Here is a 23,458-nt window from a genome sequence, read left to right as displayed (position 1 = left end):
TTAATCAGCAGCTCTGTCACGCCTCAGACAACACCGATCAATTTTCATCATGGCAGCACATCTCACCCGGCTGAATGTCATTCGGAGGTAAGTTCAAAGGCACTCTTTGAAGAATTCCCGCCGAGCTAAAGACCACGTGTCACAGACCTTTGCTTTCGCAGTTCAAATTACATCGGGGAAGCTTGTGCGCGGCCAGAATGGCGTCTTCCGCAGTAGAGGCGACCAAAACTGCGCAGGCACAGTACAAGATCGTTGACAAAGTCCGCGATTTCGACAAAACCCTCGCCAAGCGCCCGGACTTCGATCACTCCAACACGCCCATCGAAGTCACAAAGAGCCCCGACCCCAACTGGGACTACGGTAAGGGCGTCTGTGGTAGTGATCCGCTCGCCAAACACGTCGAGGTTGATCCGTATGCCGCCGACCGGCCCATGGTCAACAACTACCGCCTGCTCATCTCGGGCATCGCGCCTCGCCCCATCGGCTTCATCAGCACCGTGGCCGGCGACGGCACCACCAAGAACCTCTCCCCCTTCAGCTACTTCCAGCTCATCGACCACGACCCGCCCATGTTCATCGTCGGATTCTCCTCCAGGCCCGGCCGCGAAAAGGACACGTTCCGCCATCTCAAGGAAACCGGCGAATGCGTCATCAACGCCGTCTCCGAGAACATGATCGAGGCCGTCAACGCCACCGCAATCGACGCCCCTTACGGCGTCTCCGAGTGGGACGTTTCGGGCCTGCACGAGGCCCCCACCTCCACCGTCAAGCCCGCCCGCGTGCGGGAATCCGTCTTCTCCATCGAGGGCAAGGCCATCGACGTCAAGGAGTTCCGCGATCACCAGCGCGAGGGCATGAGCGTCGCCGGCCTGGTCTTGGTCAAGGCTACCCGCTTCTGGGTTCGTGAGGATGCCGCCGATGCCGATGTCAGTCATATCGACCTCGACAAGCTTCGCCCACTCGGCCAGCTCGGTGGCATGTCGTACGGCCGCGTCACTTCTACTTTTGAGTTTCCCAGAAAGCATTGGGCGGAGGAGTGTCCGAAGAGTGAGTTACTTTCCGGGTTGGAGAAGGCGAGGAAGGAGAAGTGAATTTGGCTGGTCTTCATTTCTTCCATCTTTTAAGCGTGTAATTTCTTTCCATGCCACAGTTCGGAAATTTCCTTTAGTGAAGCAGGTACGCATGTCAATATTCCAAAGAGTTTGGAGTGGTAGTCAAGCTGGATTCTTGAAAAAATTCGGCATCGGAGCTATTCTCCACGTCACTCTATTCTCTCCTGGCCATCCTCCATGTCCTTCTCCACAGCTCTTCCCTCAACGCGCCGGCCATATGCTTGGTCCGCTCCACCGCTCCCCGGTTTTCGATGGCCCGACGGTGCAAGAATCCCATACATTCCCCGACCGAGCCCCAGGTGAGGCACTTGAAGGCCTTCGGAGGCCTTGCTTTACTCATGCCCGGATCGGCCAAGCACCTTTCATAATTCACGATCAACTCGCACCCCAGCTCATCCGCCATGCCGACAATCTGACCACACTCCAGCGTCGCCGTGGGCAATCCCGCAACGAGGCGGGCACGATGCATGGCACAGATCTTGGACACGCTCGCAGCATTATGCGTAGCCAGGAAGAGCGCCGCGCTCGGGAACCGCAAACCCCGCGCCTCCGCCTCCGGCGGCAGCATCTGGCCGACCAGCTTCTCCGCTATGGCGTCGTACGACGCATCCGTCTCCTCCTTCGTGTCGTGGATCAACGCGCGCACCTCGTGCTCGATGTACGCGCCCCGCACCAGCTTGATGCCCACCGTCCACCCCTCCCGCGCCGCCAGCCAGACGTGCCGGTCGGCGTTGGCCCTCGCGCCCTTTAGGTAGCCTTGGATCGTGTTGTACACCAGCGGTCCGTCCCGGTTCCACCGCCGCATCAGCCCCATCACCCACTCGTCGATGCCCCGCTGCAGCGCTTGCTGCTCGCCGTCGATCCACACCCGCGTCCCCTGCCGCCGCGCTTCCGAGCAGATCTGCGCGAGCGCGTTGTCGACCGCGTCCGGGATGGCGCTCTGCGTCCGCAGCGCCTCCACCGCCATCGGCCCCGCGCCGGTGAGCCTGAGAAGGGGCGGAAGATGTCAGTACGAGCCACGGGAACTGGCGGTCGCCGCGAGAGGAAAGACTTACTTCAGCGCAAGGAAATCACCTGCGCCTAGCATCCTCAGCGTGGCCAGCGAGCTTTGCTTCCACTTCTCCACCATGCTGTGGCACTGCGAGCCGTGCTCCGCCCCCGCGTCGGCCGTCGCCGCCGGCTGATGCGGCTCGTCCAGCACTATCTCCTTGGCGTGCGTGAGGATGACGCCCTGGTATCCCACGCGCTTGAGGTCGTCCACCGACTTGCGGACCTCCTGGGGCGTTGTGCCCGAGCAGAAGTGGTTGTACACGGTCCATCTCAGTAGCGCGTTGAGAATCGGATTCTTGTCCGGATTGAGCAAGGCGGATTTGGAACTGGTGATGGCTCCCAGTAATGCGATTGAGGGTCTCAGAAGCCATCGGGAAGACATGAGGGTGGTCAATGCCAGGGATCGGAGGAGAGTACTCGTTGGTAGTCTGGACATGGCAGACTTCTCCTTGCGTTCGTGGGAGCGGGTCGTGGCCGCGATTGCAGCGCTGCTGGCATGTCGTATGCCGTGGGACCTCGCGCAACGGGCGGAGTGGAAGGCTGTTCTTGGTGTGCGTGCCCTGAGAGCAAGAGACAATGCCATTTCCCTTGGCTGTTTAGAACAGCTGTATAACATATTCGTAGGAAGCCAGCGTTCTCACTGTCACATAGTGCATAGATGAGAGAGACTGCGCTCGCATATATTCATAGGATTCGTTGAGAGAAGGGAAGATATCTTGTAGACTATCGGAGAGCTCTTCCGAGAGTGCTCCTTATCTGTCTCCATGCTCGGCTGGACTCTGCGAAGATACCCAACTTCGATAGTGGTGGTAGGAGTCACGCGCTAGTGGGGAGCGTGAGGGGCACAGAAGAGGGGTTATCGGAAGCACGAATCGGCAAACTCATAGCTGCATGGCACGCAAGCAATGTGAGTCACACTAGCCGGAACCAACGAGCAACACCGAAGATAATGCAAAGGCGGGTTGGCATCGGTGGATGGCCCCGAAGAGCCGGACACATGCACCGATAGTGCTCCAGCATAGTGGGGGTCGGCATTCGGCCCCGGAGAGTCGTGGACTCGTGGCCATGGAGCGAAGTTTAATAGACCTACTTGTAGGCTTCTCGGGTCGCGCCACACTCTGAGGCAGCACACCGGTCAACCTTCTGCCATCATGAAACCATTCTCCGTAACGGGTCGCGTCCGCGCCACTCGTTCACTGGCCAAATTTCCCAGCAGAATCATCGCTACTCGTCTATCACATAGATCTCTAAGTCTGTGGCATCCCCCACAGTTTGAAAACGAGAGGCTGGTAGGTCACTCTCTCCCTTGACTTCGCGGTCTCTTTCCTGACTGTATTTGCAGCTCGAGTATCGCAAGGGCTCCTTAGAGAGAGCTTCTCTCACAGCAGCTTTGAAGAAGCTGAAAAGCCAGCTGCCAGTGCAGGTTCCAATCACCATCAATGGTGCCAACGTATGTCTCCGCCTTGGAATCTCACATCCCCGGCCCCGTGCTGACTGCGTGGTAAGGTTGAGACACACCAGTCCCGCAAGCAGGAGAACCCCTCGAAGCATGCCGAGACTGTAGCACTGTACGCAACGGCGACACCGCAGCAGGTTGATGATGCAGTGAATGCGGCACTAAAGGCCAAGCCGGCCTGGGAGGCTATGCCTTTCGAAGATCGGGCTGCCATCTTCTTACGTGCTTGCGAGCTGATCTCGGGGAAGTATCGCTCGGACATCGTGGCGGCCACAATGCTGGGACAGGGCAAGAACATCTGGCAGGCTGAAATCGACGCCGCTGCCGAGACGGTGGATTTCTTCAGGTACTACATCCAGGAAGCCTGGTCGCTTTACTCACAGCAGCCCAAAGTCCATTCCGATAAGAGCTGGAACAAGCTGGAATATCGTCCTCTCGAAGGCTTCGTCTACGCCATTGCCCCCTTCAACTTCACTGCCCTCGGTGCCACTCTGATTGGCCCGGCAGCACTGCTCGGAAACGTGGTCATGTGGAAGCCGTCCGACTACGCGCTGCACGCAAGTTGGCTTCTCCATCAGATTCTTATCGAAGCCGGCCTGCCCAAGGATGTTATCCAGTTTCTCCCGGGAGACGCAGAGGAGGTGACCAATACCATCCTCAAAAGACCCGAGTTCGGTGCGGTAAGCTATATCGGATCCACCAGGGTCTTCAAGGGCTTGCAGAAGAAGATTGGGAACGCGATTGGTGATGGTGTCTACAACTCATACCCCCGTGTGGTTGGCGAGACAGGGGGCAAGAACTGGGGCATTGTCCATCCCTCGGCGGATGTCAGGAACGCTGCTTTAAACACAATTCGCGCCGCGTTTGAGTACCAGGGACAGAAGTGCTCGGCAAACTCCAGGCTGTACGTCGCTGAATCCGCGTGGCCCGAGTTCAAGACGATCCTGCAGGAACAAATCTCGCAGCTGAAGGTCGGCAGCGTCGAGGACTACGGGAACTTCATCACGCCTGTGATCCACGAACAAGCCTTCGACCGTCTGAACAAGGTCATTGAGGACGCGAAGCAAGATGGCGAGCTGGAGTTGATTGCGGGCGGCAAGGCGTCCAAGGACGAGGGCTACTTTGTGGACCCTACCGTCTACCGTACAAGCAACCCTCGTCACGACATCATGTCTCGCGAGCTTTTTGGTCCCATCTTGGCCGTGTACGTGTATCCAGACAGCGAGTGGAAGCAGACATTGAAGGCGCTGGACACGACATCACGCTACGCTCTGACTGGCAGTATTTACGCCAAGGATCCGTACGCGTTGCGCGAGGCCATGACCGAGCTGAAGCATGCGGCTGGCATGCTCTACCTGAACACCAAGTGCACCGGCTCCGTTGTGGCCCAGCAGCCTTTTGGCGGTAGTAGGGACTCGGGCACGAACGACAAGACGGGCACCATGGCCCATCTGCAGCGCTTCACGAGCGTGAGGACAATCAAGGAGGATTACAAGCCGCTGGAGGCAGTTCAGTATCCTTCGAATGAGATTTAGTGGTACGTAGTGCAATTGCAGACCGGAAGTGTAATTGGATTGACCACACCTTTAACCCTGCTTCCGCCCCCACAACATCCGCCCCCACAGCATCCCTCACAAACCGCGCCATTGGCACGAACCCCAGCTGCCCACAATCAGCCCCCATCCCAGGTCCAGCCTGCGCCCCGACTCCCTCACCAACGCCATCAACTCCTTCCTCGGCTCCTCCGCGGTCGCTTCCCACGCCACCCCTTCCCCCGTCATTGGCCGATGAAGCATCACCGCCACCGCCAGTGCACCCGCAGCCAACGCCGCCGTTTTCAATACCTCTTCAGCTACTTACTGTAGATCTCCTACTGTAGATCTCGCCGCTAAGCTGCGAACAGGCATCGGGTCAGAGACATACTTTCCAGAAAAGCTTATTGTCGAAACGGATTTAATTAAAAGTATATCAGTATTATAGCCGTGTTTCTGAATCAACGGTTCTTCTTCCCTAGTTCCTCGCAGCACCCCCCGTCGGACTCGGTCCGCCACGGCCCCTGTCCCCGATCTGCGTCCAGCCCTCCCGCGCGCGCATGTTATCGGTCATCATCGCATGGCCCGCCACCTCGCTCCACGTCCGCGGCTCCTCGGCGCCCCGCGCCCCCTGGGCCACCTCCTCCGACGTCGTCGTGAAGCCCTGGGTGACCTCGATGCGCAGCCCCGCGGGCTCGCCCTTGGCCATGGCCGCCGGCACCGTGTAGTCGTCGTCGTCGCTGGCCCGCGAGCTGCCCCGCTCCAGGTCCTGCATGATGCTCTCGTGGTCCTTGCCGCTCGACTGGCTCCACTGCGCCGCCGACCGCAACTCCAGCTCGTCCGCCTCGGCGTGGTGCCGGCTCGCCTTCTGCGTGACGGTGCCGCCGCCGCCGCCGTGCGACCGGCTGTGGCCGCCGCCGTACTTGCCGCCCCCCGCGCTCGTCGACTTGTCCTTGCTGCTGCCGCTCAGGTTGTGCCGGCTGCGCGAGAAGAGCGGCTTGATGGCCGGCGCGTTGACGGCGAACAGCGACACGAAGGTCTCGCGGATCGCCCAGATGCCCGACGTGCCGATGTGCCGGATGTCGTTGACCGACATGACGCAGCGGATGATGGCGGCCGCCACGATGAAGATGCCCGAGAAGAGGAGCACCGCGACGAGGAGCTTGCGTTTCAGCGGGATCTGGGCTTTCCAGAGGATCGGGGCGGGGATGAAGGCCATGAGGCCTATGTCGGTGCTGGTGACAGTCAGTATCGCTGCTGTGCTTGAGAGGTGTGAGATTGCGGACGAGGACTTACGAGACGTTGAGGATGAGGAGGAGGTAGTAGCGAGCGTAGGTCAATGTGCACTTGTCTGCCCGTCACGTGTTAACTTGGAATGCTGCTGTGCAAACTGTTTGTCTGTGAAGCTTACCTCCGACGTAGGGTTTGATCTGCCAGTTCTTCTGAACGGGCACGCACTGGAGAAGGATCTGCAACATCATCGCGGCCCAGCTAAGACCGACAAACCAGCCGAGGTACATGACAAGCCTTTGCTCTTTCAGCCCTTGGCTGCGAACGTGTTAGCTGGTGGGTCTTGACCGTACGACTTGTACACGTACGCGAGGCGGTTGTAGAAGAACAAAACCGAAGTTTTCAACGACCAGATGAGGCAGAGGTAGGCCAACCATGCCACGAACACTGCCTGGGACCCCTTGGTAAGGGATTTGACCTGGGCGTCGCTAAGGGCGTCGGCCTTTTCGTCGTCAAGTCCAATGAGATTGCCATATTCGTCTATGTTTGGAGAGTCAGCGGCTGGAATTACCTGCATGCCAACGGGGTAACTGACTCATGAGATAAATCGTCACCGCCTCGATAGTCCAGAAGACCTGTGCAACCCGATCAGTGAGCCGCCTTCTCAATGAATTCCAGACGAACCGACTTACCATGGCAAGAAAGGAAAAAAGGTCATCGTAGTAGAGGTTCCGCCAGCCAACGACGCGTATGCGGGCGTACAGCCGTAGGAGGCAGATGGAGCAACCGATGGGATACTCGACCCACTGCTCCAGAAGGGCCGCTGGAAGGCCCATGATGATGACGGGAGTCTTGAAAAGAGTGGAGTGAGGGTTGAGTCATGGAGCTACTTCATCAGCAACAGCATCCATTATTTAAGAGGCCCAGCAGCGGCAGCGACTTTCCCCTGGGGCCAGGGTCTAGCTCTGATCCTAAAGGACCTTCCAAACCGCCGGCGTTGAGCGCAACGTAGCGGCCTAGACATTATTCGGAATCTGCTGTGTACCATCCATTCGCCCCCGACCAATGAAGTCTTCGCGGATGCGGGTCTTCTTTCCCGGCGGCGCAGCTGATATGGTCCGAATAAACGGCCGGTAGGCTTGAGGCTAATACGCCACGGTGCGAGAATTTAGTCGTGGCTGTGTAAAGGCCCGATGGTACACCCCGGAGATAGCTGGATTCGGGCGGGAGCTAGCCTACCACGGCCTCGGGGATAAGCCGACCGATAACGCGGGGAACCTCCGATAGGTAGTCAGCCAGCGCGAAGGAAGACGTTTAGGAGCACAGGTAAATTGAGGCTAATTTCCCTTGTGAAAATCTAGGCTCGTGCAGGTGGCAAGCCACCATGTCTTCGAGGAATAGCCATCGATAATGCGGGGAAAAGCTGATAGTCGGCGAAAGCGAAGGAAGAAGGAACAGCAGAAGGTCCAGGGGTAAAGATAGCGAGTCCATGGGCTGCTTCTTCGGCAACATTGCGGCCGAGGTGCTGAGCGGCACCATCGAGGTCAGCAAGGTGATTTTGCGATTCCTGCTGAGCCCGCTGTGCCTTCTGTATCTTCTGCTCTGTGCGGGCCCTGGTCTGTGTCGTCTACATCTTTACTGGCTGCGGGCGGGGAATTTTGGATCGACATCGTCATGGAACTTTGTTAGGGCTGTGGAACCGGATGTCGGCTCGGTGGTGGCGTTCGGGTGGCTGACATGGCGTCGCGGATCTCCTCTTCCAGTCTCGAGCTTCAGCCCACAAAGCACCCTAAGCATGTCGTGCGGGGTTCGTCCCGGTGATTCGCAACTTCTACTTGGACGGGGACTTTAGGAATCTCCTGTTACAAGTCATCTGCTACGTTCGATGTACAAAAATGAGTTGTTTGGGTGCGAGAAAGACGTGATTAAATCATCAGGATGCCTTAAGGCATAGAGTGCGTATGAGCATTTAGCCTAAGATTTGCAGCTGCATGATGACATGTCAGAACTTGACAACCACCTCCGAATTCCCCTTGCGAAAATCCTCGAGCCCGGCGAGAGCATTGGCCCAGTTAGCGTGGTGCTTTATTGCCCCACCATAAACAAGCGTCTGTAGCTCCGTCGCGCAGCCGGCCCCAAAAGCCCTTGCCGTCTCGCTTCCGAGTCTTCCATAGGGCTGGAAGCGGATCAGTCCCTTTTTGGTCATCATTCATCTTCCCTGGCTCACTACCGGCCACGCAACAATAATGTCTCATGATATCCTCGGTAATGTAGACAAGCCCTTCTGCGTCGTATGCCTTGACTAGCTCCAAGTTCCACGACGAGCACGACGTGATGGGATGGAGCCCATTCCGTAGCTGGATGGCCATGTTGCTGCCAGGGGAGCTCCCGCCGTACACCAACACCGCTTCCGGCGTGGTGCTAGGCGCTGAAGGCCGCGCCACAAGTATCTCCACCGGCAATCGGCGTGGTACGGCGCATGGCCCAGGCTAACCGTGAAGCCTACAATCGCCAGGGTCGCGCCGAATTCCCACGACCTGTTCGCCGGAAGCATCACCATGCCGTCTGCTGGTAGTGGTACACTGACGCACGCAGCAAGGGCGCTAAGGATGCGGCTAAGGAATCGTAGCCCACGACGGCTCCGTACACGCGGTCCCCGACCCTGACCTGGCGGCAAAGACCGGGTCCTACTGCTACAACCGTCCCGGCGAAGTAGCATCCGCCTATTCATCCCGCCTTGGCCAAGTGGGGCCTCATTTCGGAATCGACAGGGTCCACCGATACTACCCCAGCGAACTTAACAAGAATGCATAGGCTGAGAAAATGTGGGTAACATATCCCGCCAGACGCGGAACATTGTCTTGGAAGCCCCACAGTGGCGTTTAGAGACGACAAGATCAACTGGAGGGGGTAAGCCTAAGGCCGGTGAGTTCTCTAATAAGTGCACACTTGCCATCCCTTTGTTTTTCTTTTCTCCCCTGATTATTCCAAACGCGACGTCGTCAACTTCCTCCACCCTCTGTGACTTATTCCTCATCCAATGTATGATAGACATCCTCACTGAGTCCATTCTTTGACATCACGGCAGGAAATTACGGCCTCACTCAACGTCTATAGTACCGTAGAGAGCCAGATGTGAAATTACGCATACCACTTACTCTGCCTTAGCTGCATGGGTTACTCTTTCCACACCAAGAAGCCCTCTTGCTGGAGATTCCGAGATCTGGCACCGCAGAAATTGGCCGATACCACCGGAAGGAAAGCATCCTTCATAGATTTGCAGCTCGCCCGCTCAGATGCCAGTTAATGATATGAGAAAGAGTAGCGTAGGATCCCTTTTTCGTGTATGTGTTGATTACAAGTACAATCCAATTATAGAACATGCGTGACAAAGCTTCCCGAACCGAGACTGATCCACTTAGTTTGAAGCATACTGTTCATCGGTTCAGCGGTTCAGCTGCGTGTTTGTAACACGAGCCCAATGTAAGCGCACCCCACAAAAGCCAAGGCACTAACGCTCAGCTTCCGCCCTGGGTGACATGCAGCGGATCTGCCCGCCACCTCTACGAGTTGCCTCATAGGGAATAGTGCTGACAGAGCTGGCGCATTACTACTGGAAAGGGACGCAATGCCAAACGCATTCAGTCGATTGATAATCATTGCAGCACGTCCCACAAGCTCTTGCGGATTCACGCCCTTATTTTCAATATCTGTGGCGAGACTTGTTTTATGCCGAGGGACACCCAAACGACACGGCAAGTCGTCGTCGATGCCTTCGATAGACCGCGTCCACAGCAACACACCGCAAATGCTGTGAAATTAAACGTTATCAAGAGGATATACAATGTTGCTAAAACCGAAGACGAAGGGATGGGCTCGCATGGACTTACTTTTAGTACTGTGCAACAACACGAACGCTTGCGTCCTTCGCGCCATCAGCAATGGATCACCCGAGAGAGGAACGCCCTCATCATCACTGCTCTCAATACTACCAAACGAGAAGCTGGGGAATGCTGCTTCGGTGGCCCCGAGAATGCCTGACCTGTGCAGGACCCGCAGCCAGGAAACCGAACAAATATATAAATCGAGGAGTCCCTCGTCCACCAGCCATCACGACATCCACCAGCTCCATCACCTCAGTCAATCAAGTCTCAAATACTCCCTTACATCAACCTCCTTCAAGCAGCCCAAAGCTCCCAGCAACCATGCGTTTCGACGTTCCCCTCCTCGCGACCGGGCTCGCCCTGACCAGCACCGCCTCGGCAGCCAGCTGCTACAGCGCCGGCGGCTGCGGGACGTGCGCCAGCAACGACGAAGTCTGGCAGGCACGCGAGCAGCTCTGTGGCGGCGACCGCTGGAAGTCGTCGACCAGCTTCAACTGGGGCTGGGCCGTGGTCAACCTCAGCGGCCGCTTCTCCTCGCAGCAGGCGTGCTGGGACGGCTTCGAGAACATCATTAACCAGTGCTACGGCAAGAAGAACGGCGGCACCGTAGGTTTGCCCGCGGAGAGTGGATGATGCAGTGCGCATGACGTGACTGACTCCTTGCAGTATGACTGGAACTACAACGGCGACAGCGCTCACTTGGACGTCAACTTTTGCACTTGCAGGTAGATGAGTGGATTGGAGATGCGGACCTTCAATGGGCTCGCGCCAGATGGGGAGAGGTGGACTGAAAAGGCGATGGGGGAAGAGACTGGGGGTTGATGTTGTGGCTTTTCATACTATGCACGCTCTTTTACTTTCCCGCTACTGATCAATACAATGTTTACCCGGGTAAAAGGCTGGGAGTGAGCGTGAATAGTCACCCAGGTGGCCATGGTCATTCGATATCTGTCGACATGATCAAAGTGAAATTCAACACTTGGGATGCAGACTTGGAGACATTTACATATACAGGATAAAATGCAAATATGTTACGAAGTGGAAAGTAGGCCCAGCAAGTTGTAACCCTGACGACATCCTCCATAGTTTGAAAACAAGAAGATGACAAATATTCAGACGCCAACACAGACATAGTATCCCAGCCAAAGGGTGCTACAGTCAGAGCCGACTTGGGGATTCCAAGCGTTGAAGTTCGCGGCAGAGATGCCGTACTGCTTCTCAATGGATTGACAAGAGTTGCCAGTCCCGACTTCATGCCATGTACGGCACGGACAGACGGCACCGGGCTGGGTCGGCGATGGCACATCTGTGCATCCTGCCACTGTCGTCGTGGCGGGCGGTTTGGCAGTGGTCGTCGGCTTTGTAGTCGGTGTGCCGGGAACACCTGTACGCCAGTGAAACGAGGTCAGCAACTTGGAATGGCCCAGGAAAAACGTGCAAGAGAGCGTACCGATGCAATAGTAGTATCCAAGCCAGAGGCCGGAGCAATCTTCGCCCACGGCTGGATTCCATGAAAGGAAGTCATCCAGAGAGAAGGTGCCGTACGAGCTGGCGATTTTGGAACAACTGTCGCCAGAAACGGCCTTGTAGTATCTGGTACAGGTAGAGATGATGCCATCTTGAGTTGGGGAAGGGCCCGTTGCCGTGGGCATCGCGCTGGTCTGCGTAGTTGTCGGCTTGGTAGTTGGTGTGCCGGGAACGCCGACGCAGTAGTAGTAGCCCAGCCACAGACCAGAGCAGTCTTCGCCTACGGCCGGGTTCCACGTTGTGAAATCTGCCACAGAGAAGGTACCGTAGCGATTGACAATGGCAGTGCAGCTGTCACCGGAGACGGCTTTGTAGAAGGTGGTGCAAGTATCGACAACCCCGTCCTGGACGGGCGAGGGTCCAGTCGGCGTGGTTGTTGGCGCAGAAGTCGTAGCCGAGGGCTTTACTGTGGGGGTGCTGGGAACGCCCACGCAGTAGTAGGTTGATGCCCAAAGGCCAGAGCAGTCTTCATCGACTGCAGGGTTCCAAGCGTAGAATTCAGTGAAAGTGAAAGTTCCGTACTTGTTGATGATCTTGTCGCACGTGTCCCCCTTCGCGGCGAGGTAGAAGGACGTGCAAGTGTCGATCAGGCCGTCCTGCGTTGGGGAGGGCTTTGCTGGCTCAGTGGGCTCACTTGATGCCGAAGTCGTGGTAGGAGCATGGGTAGACGTTGGTTGAGGAACGCCGAAGTTGACCTCAACGCAGTAGGAATTTCCGATCTGGAGGCCGCTGCAGTCATCCTTGACGCCCGGGTTCTGCGAGAAAGTTAGGTGAAATCCTCTGAGAAAGTCGGATCAAACCACTTGCCCAGGAGACAAAGTCAGCATGGGAGATACCCCAGTTTTGCTCGAAAGAAGTGCATGTGTCGTCGGCAGTCAGCGCCGTCTCGTAGTAGGTGCAGTCGGCGGCTGTTCCGGGATCGACCGGGCCGTCCTGTCGTCGAACGACTGCAAGGGCTGACACGGCACCAGGTAGCAGGGCTAGCAGTAGATACATGAATATGTTCCGAGAACCTGACAGTTGTGTGATGGGCGGCGTAGCTACTGGGCCGATTCTCTCTCTTATACCGCAGACTAAAGGCGATTGAGCCAGGGATTCGTGGTATGCTCGAGAGAGAGGGCTCAGCAGACGTCTCGAAGCTGTCCGTGCCGCTTCGGATCCTTCAGTCGGAGTTCGCTTTCGCTACATGTCTTCGAGCTGCCATGGTAGACGAGAGTGCTACCACGCCTCTCGGCAGCATGAGTAGCAATGCCAAAAGCGGACCACACTCCGGTGATGGCTGGTGACCGTCCGAGGGTTCTAAAATTGCTCCAACCGGTAGGATGATGTCCGATGATACATCGAAGAGCTGTGCCGCATCTTTCACACGGTGTAGGAAGGTCGTCGAGCGCCAAGCGGGCTGCCAAGCTCAACGCCGCCGGGCCGAGCCTGGAGGATGAGATTGGGGCGGGCCCATCCGCTGCACTGATCTGCTGTGCCGCACCGTCTAACCGAATCTCTCCATTCTTCATTCGGGCTTCTGCCTTTTTGTGTGGGTCGCCAAGACGGAACTGATGCAACAGTTAATAAAACAATCGGGATGATTGTTCCGCTGGCACCCGAGGAATCCATCGCAACCAAGAACGGCTGGAGCTCAGGAACAATATTGCAGAGTTTTCAGCCTCCACATGACAGACTCGCCATCAAAAAGATAATCTTACTAGTGCTGCCAAGTCTTTTGCTGGATGTTTTCCACAACGACACGCTGTTACGATATTTACGTGGTTCGGGTTGAGCGAAGGTGAGGCAATAGGAAAAACTCGAAATTGGCCCAGAAGAATTTCTAGTTAGACAAGTTCATGACAAGATCAACAGTGCACTAGGAGAAAGTATCAATTTTTGGTGTTACATGTACTAAAACGGGTTTTGGAGGACGAGGTTCCGCAAGTCTAGATGGTCTTTGTCTAGGCAGATGATGCAGTTGGGACAGAAGATGCCGTGACAACCGGCGTTGTTGCATTCCAGTAGCGGTAAGGATGGAGGCAATACCAGGAATCTGCCACCAGTTTGGAGCTGCAAAGCGCGGCAGATTCCAGAGAAGGGTTTATCTGGACAAACAGGCCCATCGGCACCGCCTCGTCTAAGATCATCTTGCTGCAGCTATCTCCCGAGTGCGCCTGAACGTATTGACCACAGCTGCTTGTCGTGTCCTCTGCAACTGTACCAGAAGGAGCGGATGTGACTGTGTCCGAATAGCCGTCTCCGGATCCTCCTGGCCCGCCTGTGTCACCGTTGCCCGTCGAGTTGCCGTTGCCCGGAGCCTCAGTGAACGAACCGCCTGGAGGACTGACGCAAATGACGCTTCCCCAAGGAGGGCTCGAGTCGGCGATGTTCGTGCACATGGAATCCAGACCGGCATTCCAGGAAACGATATCGCGCCAAGAGATGAGCTCTGACGCGGCAATGCTGGAGCAGTTATCGTTCGGCTGAACCGTGTAAAGCGTCTCACACGCGGCAGGCAGGCACAACGTCAACCCTTCGCCGGGGCTTTCGCAGCTAAGGAGACTGGGGTTGATGTAGTAAAGTGTCGCTGAGGAAACCTGGTTCGATGTGGCAATGCTGTCGCACGTATCCTCGCTCGCGGTGATGTATGTGTTTCCTGAGATACACGTTGCAGGATCCGTTCCGTTGACATGTATCCCTCCATCAGCAGGATCTGTGGGAATGTCGGGCAGCCCGCAGGCTGTTGTGGAAGCCGTCAGCTTCCCGCATTTTGGATCAGAAACTCTTACTTACTGGATGCACCGTATTGTAGCCTATCCGCATAGTTTTCGTCGTAAGCAGAGTAGGGTGACTGCTGCATCATCAAGAGCTTGGCGCCGTAGCAATACGAACAGAGCTGCTCCTTTGGCATCTTCGTAATGTCGTCGACTGGGGTCCAGCCGTCGATGATGTCTGGTGTCGTTGTCAGTGCGGAAGGGAATACATGGCCGAAGAAACTTGCCGTTGCAGAAGCTTTCAGTTGTGTTGTCCTTAATGCATGTTTCGTTCCAGCCCGTGTAAACAGAGTCCACGAGAGCAAGGACCGGGTAGCCGGGCAGCATCTCCGGTGTATTCGCACAGGCGCCCGCAACGCGCCTCTGCATCGTCTTCAGCGAGTTTTCGCACGAGCTATCGCAGACAGAATTGGTTAAAGACGTGTCGTTCAACCCGTTGTGGTACGCCTTCTCCCCCAGGCTGGAGACATAGTTGTCACAGGTGACATTTTGGTAAAGGACCTGCTCGCAAGTTGCATCCAGACCAAGCCCACTGAGGGATCCCGTCGGCGCGAGCTGGAATCCTTCAAACGTTGCCTGTTTGGTGAGAGATGCAGAGAAGAAGCTCTCCGGTAAAGTTAAGGCATGGACATGCAGGAAGAGCCAGGTGAAGCAATGAACGAGTGCAAAAAGAGGGCACAGACTGCTGCGAGCGAGGGACGGAGCCATGTCGGTAGCCGTATTGTGGATAGCAGATGAAGAACGAGTGACGGCGACGGCCAGAGTTGGTTCTGCTCTCTTCCCGTCATATGGACTCAATGCTGCGTGCTTTGGGCGGTAGTCGCTACCGTGTGGCACAGCCAAGCCGTTGCTGTATGCCCCTGCATGAGCGTTTCCGAGAAGGATCATTAATTGCTGCGGTTCCGTCGGCACGGGACGCATGGGACGATGGTGGAGAGGCGTGGGCCGAGACAACAGCCTTAGCGAGGGGGCAAACACTGTGCCGCAATCTGGACTTCGGCAGCCCCTAACGCCTACCCAATACAGACAATCCCGTTGCTTGGCATGTAGGTACCGCCTGCTTGGTGCAAGGCTTCAGTCGGCTGAGTGGCACCGACAAGACCGGGCCCCGGCAGGCGCACATGGCCGCTGCCCTCCCGTCCCTGTCAGTCACGGCGGCACAATTATATCAGATGCGAATAAAAGTCATCAACATTCGTCTATTGCCATGTCACATCGCTCTCTGAATCAATCTTCTCGTCCGCTCGTTGACAATCCTGGTTATGCCAGGCCAGACCTTCTTTTAGTGAACACTCTCGCTCTTCGAAAAGATGTACTGGCCGCTATTATACTTCGTTATTTTCCTTTCTTGTCACATCAGTCTGTCGCTCCAACAAGATTGCAGCGCTACCAAGGAATGTGAGCTTGGCTGCTGCAGCTCTGCTGGTTATTGTGGCTTCGGCCCGGATTACTGCGGGTTCGTTCATTGCCGAGCACGACGATGGATATATCGCAATACTAACCATCATTCTAGAGATGGCTGCCAGAGCACTTGTGAACGCAAGGCCGAATGCAACCCGGGCTGGTCAGGCTCTCAATGGAGCAATGCGACCAAGTGTCCTCTAAATGTTTGCTGCAGCAAGTACAGCCGCCCTTGACCATCATTTTCCGTTTTAAGAGCTGACAGAGTTTGAAGGCATGGCTTCTGTGGAACTACCGAAGACTTCTGTGGCGACGAGACGGTGGATAGGCCATCTTGCAGCATCTCGGGCCAAAAGATCGACAAGGTCATTGGCTACTACGAGGCCTGGTCTATGACTGAGCGAACCTGCAATGGGATGCTTCCGGAAGAGATTCCCTATGGCATCTACACGCACATTAAGTATGGTCTTTCTTATGGTGCTGCCATGTGCCGGCTCCGGCTGATGAGTAGTGTAGCTTCGCCTTTGCAACCATTGACCTAGACACATTTGAGATCAAACCTGGTGACGATCAGACGAAGAGCCTGATGGAACGCATACAGTCGATCAAATTACTCCAGCCGGACGTCGAGATATGGATTGCGGTCGGTGGTTGGACATTCAACGATGCCAACCAACCAACAGCAACGACCTTCTCCGACCTTGCAAGCTCTGAAGCGAACCAGAAGGCCTTCATCGATTCGTTGCTTCAGATGATGAACAGCTATGGCTTTGATGGAATTGACATTGATTGGTGAGCAGCCACTGAGCACTTATTCGCCCGCTACAAATCATATGCTGACATCGGTGTCAGGGAATATCCTGTTGATAACGACCGCAACGGACGTGCCGAGGACTTTAAGAATTTTGTGTCATTCATGAAGAAGCTGAAGTCGAACATGACCGGCTCCGGCAAAACGAAAGGCGTCTCGCTGACACTACCTTCGAGCTATTGGTGTAAGCTTCCCCCCCTCCCGAGCGCTAAGCAGTTCCTGATTCGCCCCATAGACATGCAGCATTTCGACATTGTCGCCCTGGAGGCGCACGTTGACTGGTTCAACGTGATGCTTTACGATCTGCACGGCTCCTGGGACATCGACAACGAGTGGACTGGGCCATTTGTCAATTCCCACACCAACCTCACCGAAATCCAGACTGCTCTCGATCTGCTGTGGCGCAATGACATCAAGCCGGAGAAGGTCGTGTTCGGTATGGGCTTCTACGGCCGGAGCTTTACCCTGACCGATCCGGCATGTTCGAGCCCGGGCTGCGTGGTAGCTTCTGGCGGAAACCCGGGAAAGTGCTCGGGCACGACAGGTGTCTTGCTCAATCCAGAGATTCAGGATGTCATCAAGGAAGAAGGGCTGACACCGACGGTGGATCGCACGGCTGCTGTCAAGTACATCCACTGGGGCAGCCAATGGGTGTCATATGATGACGAGGTGACGTGGAGGCTGAAAGCCAACTTGGCAAAGTCCCAGTGCATCAGCGGCGTCATGGTGTGGGCGGCCAGCCAGGACGATTCGTCATCCACAAACGCCAAAGCCCTCACCAAGGCCGTCGGCCGCGAGATCATGGACATGCCCGACTTCACCGCACAGCCGGTGACCTCGCCGGTCCCCAAGGTTGTCGATCTGTGCAGGTGGAGCAACTGCAACGAGGACTGCCCTGCTGGGTTCAAGGAAGTCCCGAGAGACGGTACGAAGCTGATGATGACGGACGAGACGGCGTGCCTTGGCATGAACCCCCACAAGTTCTGCTGCCCGTCCGACACCGATCAGCCGACGTGCACGTGGAGGGGGTTCAAGAACTCGGGTGCGTGCCAGCCTGGATGCAATGATGGGGAAGTCGAAGTCGGCACGCTGAGCAAAGGCTGCTCGTCAAAGCACCAGAGCGCCTGCTGCACGGACAATGCTGCCACCAGTGCGTACGGCTCTTGCAAGTGGTTCGGATCGGCGGGCGTTTGTGCCAAGGCAGGGGAACACGCGGGCTGCGGCGATGACTACCCCCACTTTGTTTTTGCTGCCAGCGCCGGCTACGGCGGTGATCAGATTTGCTCCCAGGGGTCCAAAAGCTTCTGCTGCACCGAGCCTCCGCCGTCTAAATTCACGAAGTGTGACTGGTACACCAAGGCATCACGCCAATTGGAGTCCGACTATGTGTGCGAGAGCTCATGTCCGGAGGGCTACGTCCGCCTGGGAATGCAAAAGGGAAGCTGCAGCTTCGGCTGGGAGGCCTACTGCTGCAAAGGAGAGGAGAGCGAGCCGCTAGAGCCGAGGGACACAGACAGCTTCGGCAACATGCAAGTGGAAGAGTTCAAGACGCTACTATCGAAGTAAGTATCTGCAGACCCTCCGGTGGCGATGCTAACAGCAGTCAAGGTACATGGAAAACCCAACCTGCCCGGCCAACATTCTCCGTGTTGACATGCACGACTTCTACCATGACACGCCGTCCTGGAAACGGTCCGTCGTCACCGAGCCGCTGTCAAGCCTCTACAGGAGAGCCACTGACTGCACTAAGGACACTTGGGTGCGGCTCATCGCTTGGCTAGTGACCCTCTCTTCCCATCAAATAGCTGAGCTGCAACCGTTCAAAGACGTTTACAATGATCTGTTCGCGGATAGCTACGACGAGGCCCTGGGCTGGGACAGTGCCATTGCAGTGCTCGATGCGCATGGCTATGACTCCCGCGCCTTCTGGGAGGATGTCTTTATCTCTCCCATGGGTGCCGGGCCGGCTATGAGGCGCATGCAAGCCGCCGAAGAGGCCTTGTGCGAGCTCCCTGCCAGCGCGGCCGCTAAAGTCAGGACATCGGCTCCTGCTCGAGCGGGAAACACCACGCTCGCAGGTCGGCACATTAATCAATGGGGTGAGTCTACATCTCTCGGTCACTCTGCTCGTGTCTAACAGCGTACAGCCGAGGACGAGCTCCGGCCCGACTTCATGACCATTCTCGAAGGCATCCGTGACAATCATCTAAGCCTCCACTACGCCCGATGGCAGTTTTTCCGCGCGGCAGCCGACAACATCAACCCAGGCCCGTTTCTCGAGGTCGCGTACTGGATCGGGCCAACACCCGGGGTGCAGCCAACCGAGGACGAAGAGTCGTCGCTGAGGCTGGATGCGTACAGGGACTCAACGCACACGGACACGGACCGTTGGGTTGTCTTCCACTTCCACTTCAATTGGGACCAGGATCTCCTGCGAAACATCGATGGCCGGACGTACATCGGCACTTCGACGATTCGCATGTTCCACGGGCAGTGGGCGGAGTATGAGAACCAAGGCTACCGGGTCCACAACAGGGCCCGTCACGGCATGAACTCGCGCTCCGCTTTCGACTGTCCGGATTCCACCTCGCATTGGTACATCGGAAGGCCTGCGGTTGACACTACCTTCCTGGACCGGGCTGACCGGGACTTCTACGACCTCGTCCAGGCATGGGGAGAGCGTCTCTTTAACGACGGGTATGCTGGACGGGCTGGGGTATCTCGCATCTTTACCGGCGGCAGCCGCTTGGCCAACGGCGACATGGACCCCGACAGCCCTGGAACGCTTCTCTTGCCGTGGGATCCAAGTTGGCCGAATAGCGAGTTGGATCCGTCATCGATTAGTTGGAGGATTCTGGGTCCCTCGGGGGACGATGAGTGGATATTTCTCTATAACATCGATGGCCCCGAGGGTTTGTAGCTATGTACTTCTTTGCGCAGTTGAAGCAAATACCCGAATGTACATAGAATTCAGAGAGGCACGAGCGTGAGGAGTTGACGCAGGTATCCGGCCGTGACTGCTGCAATGATCCTTGTCCATCCCACGTAGGTAATACCCGACGCCGCACTGGCCTCCGTTGTTGGCAGGCGCGACCGACCAGGGGGGTATTACTGCCTCTTCGCCTCAGCGATACGACCTCCTCACCATCTCACCACGGACCCGCGCATCACCGTCCTGCCACACATAAAAGCCCGCTTCCGCCCACCCTGCCGCTCTGCTGCCTTGACTTCCTTCCCACGCTCCCACTCCACCGCCATGAGGTTTCACGACCAACTCACGGCCGACTTTCTCGGCCCACGCACCGCGAGCTTCCAGCTGCACCTCGCCGCCCGCGCTGGCGATACCGGCCAACTCGAGGCGCTCATTGCCTCCGGCCAATACGACCTCGAAGCCCAACACTTCAGCCACGGAACCCCCCTCCACGCCGCCATCTACTTCAACCAAGTTGATGCTGCCCGGCTGCTCATAGCCAACGGCGCAGACATCGAGGCACGTGCGCCAGACGCGTACGGTGATCCGCGTGACACGCCGCTCACGCTCGCAGCCCGCATCGGCCACACCGCCGTCACCACGCTGCTCTGGAACGCAGGGGCCCAGCGGTACGTCCAAACTGACCAGGGCCTCATCACCCCGCTGGAACTTGCCGCATTCGGAGGGTTCAGTGGCCTCGTCCACGATCTGTTGGTTTGGGATGATGGCTGGCGCGCCGACACGCGGGAGGCTGCTCTTCTGGATGCCGCATCGCGCTGGCAGGTCGAAGCTGTCAAAGTGCTCCTCGATTCGACAAAGTTCGATCAGGATGTGCTGAGCATGGCACTCGTTGAAGCAGCGGGCCCCAAGCGCGAATCGTCCGACGAGATTCGGGGAGCACCATATGCCGACACAGACTCCGTGGCCCAGCGCCGGATGCTTGAAGTGCTGATTGCGGCCGGTGCCAATATGGAGTACCCTCACCCCGGAAAGGCCGCCTGTGCTGTTCATGCTGCGGCGTCGGACCCCGTCACTATCGAGGGCATGCGGACCTTGATCGAGAAAGGTGTAAATGTGGATGCCCAAGACAAACGGGGGTCTACTCCCCTTCACATAGCCATCTCTTTTCGAAAACGCCAGGGATCCACGACATTAAGGAATGACGACACAGTGAGGTTACTACTACAGAGCGGGGCTTCCCCAGCCATCGCCAACTTCAAAGGCGAAACTCCAATGGACATAGCTGCCCGGCGGGGCCCCATCTCATTCGTGCAGCTCCTACTGGACCATGGCGCCGATCCTTTGGCGGAAGACAGGAATGGAGAGACGGCTCTGCATAGAGCGGCTGAGGGTCAACATCAGGACATCGTTGAGCTGCTTCTCTCCCTTGGGCTCGGCGTTAACAAAGCAAGCTCCACCGGCTGGACCCCTCTCATGTACGCCATCAACTCCAACTCCACTTCGCCCGCCCCGCTCCGTCTGGTTTCACTGTTACTGGAGAGAGGTGCCGACGCCCGTGCCGCTTCCATTGAAGGGTGGACGGCACTACATCGAGCAGCCGACACGGGTTCCTTCCTCCGCAGCAACGATGCCGATGAGGCGGCCGCCGTGGTCGAGCTGCTTCTCACGCACGGAGCCGACGTCAATGCTCGCGCTGTGGCACCTGTGCATCGCCCCCGCCATGGGCTGGCCGGACAACAGCTAAGAGATGTACTACTCGAGCTTGCCAACTCGAATCGTGACGGCATTGTCCACGGCCAGACACCTTTGCACTGGGCCGTTAAGAGTGGTCACATCCCCGTTGTAGAAGCTCTGCTGCGACATGGAGCGGATCCGTTGGTTAAAGATAGTACTAAAGCCACGCCCGCTGATTATGCTCCATAAGCTTCGAAAGCAACAGGGCTTACAGTTAAATAGGCTCACCAATTTAAGCCTTTTAAAGTACTATGTTGCCGATATCCTCGTAACGAATTAACTTATCTAGGTAATTAGATCTCGGTTCTTAGTATGGTGTTAGGTTTTAGACCCGCCGCCGCCGCCGCCACCGTGCTACTGTTACGAACCCTAGGGCACAAGGGCTTTATAACTCTAAGGGCGGAAAGCCCGCACGGGAGAAAGCACCATAAGAACTAACAAGCCCTACGGACGGCAGAGCCGCATAGGCAGGAATCCCGCACGGAAAGAACGGGCGTAGGGGAACTCAGCGCCTACGGGACCAAGCTTAGACAGCAGCTAAAGCCCGCACGGGAAGAACGCCCATAGGAAACCTAAGAAGAATAGAAGACTATACGTAATAGAAAGACCGCGCGGAAAGCAGAGCCGTAGAGACTTAATAATCTAGTCGGATTATAGTCCCGTAAGAAATGCGGGATCTAGAAAGTAGAAAATAGGCGCGAAGATACGGACGTAAGTAAGACGATTATTACGACCGCTTAGCAGCGATAGAAGCCGAAAGTTAAAATCTCGAAAACTACTCGAAGCGCCGAGGTTACGTACGACCTACTAGTATCCTCTACTAAGGGCACACCTTATAATGCCCTTAATAAATAGCATTAAATAATGCTACCCTTAAGAAAGAGCATACTAAATTATAACTAGCTTTTCTACGATATATAGATATACTCTCTTAGCTAGCATCTTAATCCTTCGTAGTTAACTTAAAGTTTTAATTTAAACCTTATTAATTTAGAGATAATCGGCTTACTATATATCGTATAATTACGTAATACTTTCTTATCTAATCCTTATTATCCCCCTCTTATCTCTTTAAGGTAAACCCTTCGGTTTAATCCACCTACTAAGCGACCCCGAAGCTTAGTAGAAGAAGCCTATCGTTATAGCTACTACTACCTTCTACTAGTATTACGATTTTTTATATTGCTTAGAGTTAGGCGTTCTTGCATTTACTATACTCTTAACTATATCTAGAGAAACGATAGTACGCTAGTAGCCGGCTAGATATAACGGTAGGCTTCTTCTACTAAGCTTCGGAGTCGCTTAGTAGGTAGGTTAAACCGAAGGGTTTACCTTAAAGAGATAAGAGGGAGATAATAATAATTAGCTAAGAAGGTATTACGTAATTATACGATATATAGTAAGCCGGTTACCTCTAAATTAATAAGGTTTAAATTAGAACTTTAAGTTAACTACGAAGGATTAAGATGCTAGCTAAGAGAGTATATCTATATATCGTAGAAAAGCTAGTTATAATCTAGTATACTCTTTCTTAAGGGTATTATTATTTAATACTATTTATTAAGGGCATTATAAGGTATGCCCTTAGTAGAGAATACTAGTAGGTCGTACGTAATCTTAATACTTTAAGTAGTTTTCGAGATTTTAACTTTTAGCTTCTATCGCTACTAAGCGATCGTAATAATCGTCTTACTTACGTTTATACCTTCGCGTCTATTTTCTACTTTCTAGATTTCGCATTTCTTACGAAACTATAATCTGACTAGATTATTAAGTCTCTATAGCCCTACTTTTTACGCGGTCTTTTTATTACGTATAGTCTTCTATTCTTCTTAGATCTTCTATAGGCGTTCTTCCCGTTTAGGGTTAGGGTTAGGGTTAGGGTTAGGGTTAGGGTTAGGGTTAGGGTTAGGGTTAGGGTTAGGGTTAGGGTTAGGGTTAGGGTTAGGGTTAGGGTTAGGGTTAGGGTTAGGGTTAGGGTTAGGGTTAGGGTTAGGGTTAGGGTTAGGGTTAGGGTTAGGGTTAGGGTTAGG

At 55.6% G+C, this 23,458-nt stretch overlaps 9 protein-coding genes across 9 annotated transcripts; 5 read left to right on the top strand and 4 right to left on the bottom strand.

Annotated features, from left to right (window-relative positions):
• Window positions 1-197: 197 nt before the first annotated feature.
• SLS55_005943 (uncharacterized protein) lies at window positions 198-1,091 on the top strand (the record flags this gene model as incomplete). Its single annotated transcript, XM_066777384.1, has 1 exon — window positions 198-1,091. The coding sequence occupies one exon, from the start codon at window positions 198-200 to the stop codon at window positions 1,089-1,091; it is 894 nt and encodes a 297-aa protein (XP_066631479.1).
• A 175-nt stretch (window positions 1,092-1,266) lies between these two features.
• On the bottom strand, window positions 1,267-2,079 carry PUT1_4 (proline dehydrogenase; the record flags this gene model as incomplete). Its single annotated transcript, XM_066777383.1, has 2 exons — window positions 1,267-2,052; window positions 2,074-2,079. 2 exons carry the CDS (start codon window positions 2,077-2,079, stop codon window positions 1,267-1,269), a joined length of 792 nt encoding a protein of 263 aa, XP_066631478.1.
• An 84-nt stretch (window positions 2,080-2,163) lies between these two features.
• Window positions 2,164-2,598, bottom strand: SLS55_005941 (uncharacterized protein; the record flags this gene model as incomplete). The annotated part of the gene is made up of 1 exon (XM_066777382.1): window positions 2,164-2,598. The coding sequence occupies one exon, from the start codon at window positions 2,596-2,598 to the stop codon at window positions 2,164-2,166; it is 435 nt and encodes a 144-aa protein (XP_066631477.1).
• Window positions 2,599-3,313: 715 nt separating this feature from the next.
• On the top strand, window positions 3,314-5,153 carry SLS55_005940 (uncharacterized protein; the record flags this gene model as incomplete). The annotated part of the gene is made up of 3 exons (XM_066777381.1): window positions 3,314-3,340; window positions 3,505-3,612; window positions 3,669-5,153. The coding sequence occupies 3 exons, from the start codon at window positions 3,314-3,316 to the stop codon at window positions 5,151-5,153; spliced, it is 1,620 nt and encodes a 539-aa protein (XP_066631476.1).
• Window positions 5,154-5,628: 475 nt separating this feature from the next.
• SLS55_005939 (uncharacterized protein) lies at window positions 5,629-7,075 on the bottom strand (the record flags this gene model as incomplete). The annotated part of the gene is made up of 6 exons (XM_066777380.1): window positions 5,629-6,385; window positions 6,447-6,501; window positions 6,562-6,698; window positions 6,734-6,920; window positions 6,976-7,015; window positions 7,073-7,075. The coding sequence occupies 6 exons, from the start codon at window positions 7,073-7,075 to the stop codon at window positions 5,629-5,631; spliced, it is 1,179 nt and encodes a 392-aa protein (XP_066631475.1).
• A 3,510-nt stretch (window positions 7,076-10,585) lies between these two features.
• On the top strand, window positions 10,586-10,897 carry YDC1_2 (alkaline ceramidase ydc1; the record flags this gene model as incomplete). Its single annotated transcript, XM_066777379.1, has 2 exons — window positions 10,586-10,589; window positions 10,647-10,897. The coding sequence occupies 2 exons, from the start codon at window positions 10,586-10,588 to the stop codon at window positions 10,895-10,897; spliced, it is 255 nt and encodes an 84-aa protein (XP_066631474.1).
• Window positions 10,898-11,376: 479 nt separating this feature from the next.
• Window positions 11,377-14,916, bottom strand: SLS55_005937 (uncharacterized protein; the record flags this gene model as incomplete). Its single annotated transcript, XM_066777378.1, has 6 exons — window positions 11,377-11,648; window positions 11,715-12,546; window positions 12,608-12,699; window positions 13,995-14,513; window positions 14,567-14,725; window positions 14,892-14,916. 6 exons carry the CDS (start codon window positions 14,914-14,916, stop codon window positions 11,377-11,379), a joined length of 1,899 nt encoding a protein of 632 aa, XP_066631473.1.
• Window positions 14,917-16,096: 1,180 nt separating this feature from the next.
• SLS55_005936 (uncharacterized protein) lies at window positions 16,097-19,679 on the top strand (the record flags this gene model as incomplete). The annotated part of the gene is made up of 6 exons (XM_066777377.1): window positions 16,097-16,143; window positions 16,223-16,408; window positions 16,465-16,740; window positions 16,801-18,321; window positions 18,368-18,858; window positions 18,907-19,679. 6 exons carry the CDS (start codon window positions 16,097-16,099, stop codon window positions 19,677-19,679), a joined length of 3,294 nt encoding a protein of 1,097 aa, XP_066631472.1.
• A 336-nt stretch (window positions 19,680-20,015) lies between these two features.
• SLS55_005935 (uncharacterized protein) lies at window positions 20,016-21,614 on the top strand (the record flags this gene model as incomplete). Its single annotated transcript, XM_066777376.1, has 1 exon — window positions 20,016-21,614. One exon carries the CDS (start codon window positions 20,016-20,018, stop codon window positions 21,612-21,614), a length of 1,599 nt encoding a protein of 532 aa, XP_066631471.1.
• Between the last annotated feature and the right edge of the window lie 1,844 nt (window positions 21,615-23,458).

Source organism: Diplodia seriata (genome assembly GCF_021436955.1).
Source record: "Diplodia seriata strain FDS-637 chromosome Unknown scaffold_6, whole genome shotgun sequence".
NCBI classification, from domain to species: domain Eukaryota; kingdom Fungi; phylum Ascomycota; class Dothideomycetes; order Botryosphaeriales; family Botryosphaeriaceae; genus Diplodia; species Diplodia seriata.
Note: the sequence above shows the minus strand (reverse complement) of the source record. Positions and strands in the feature narration are given on the sequence as shown.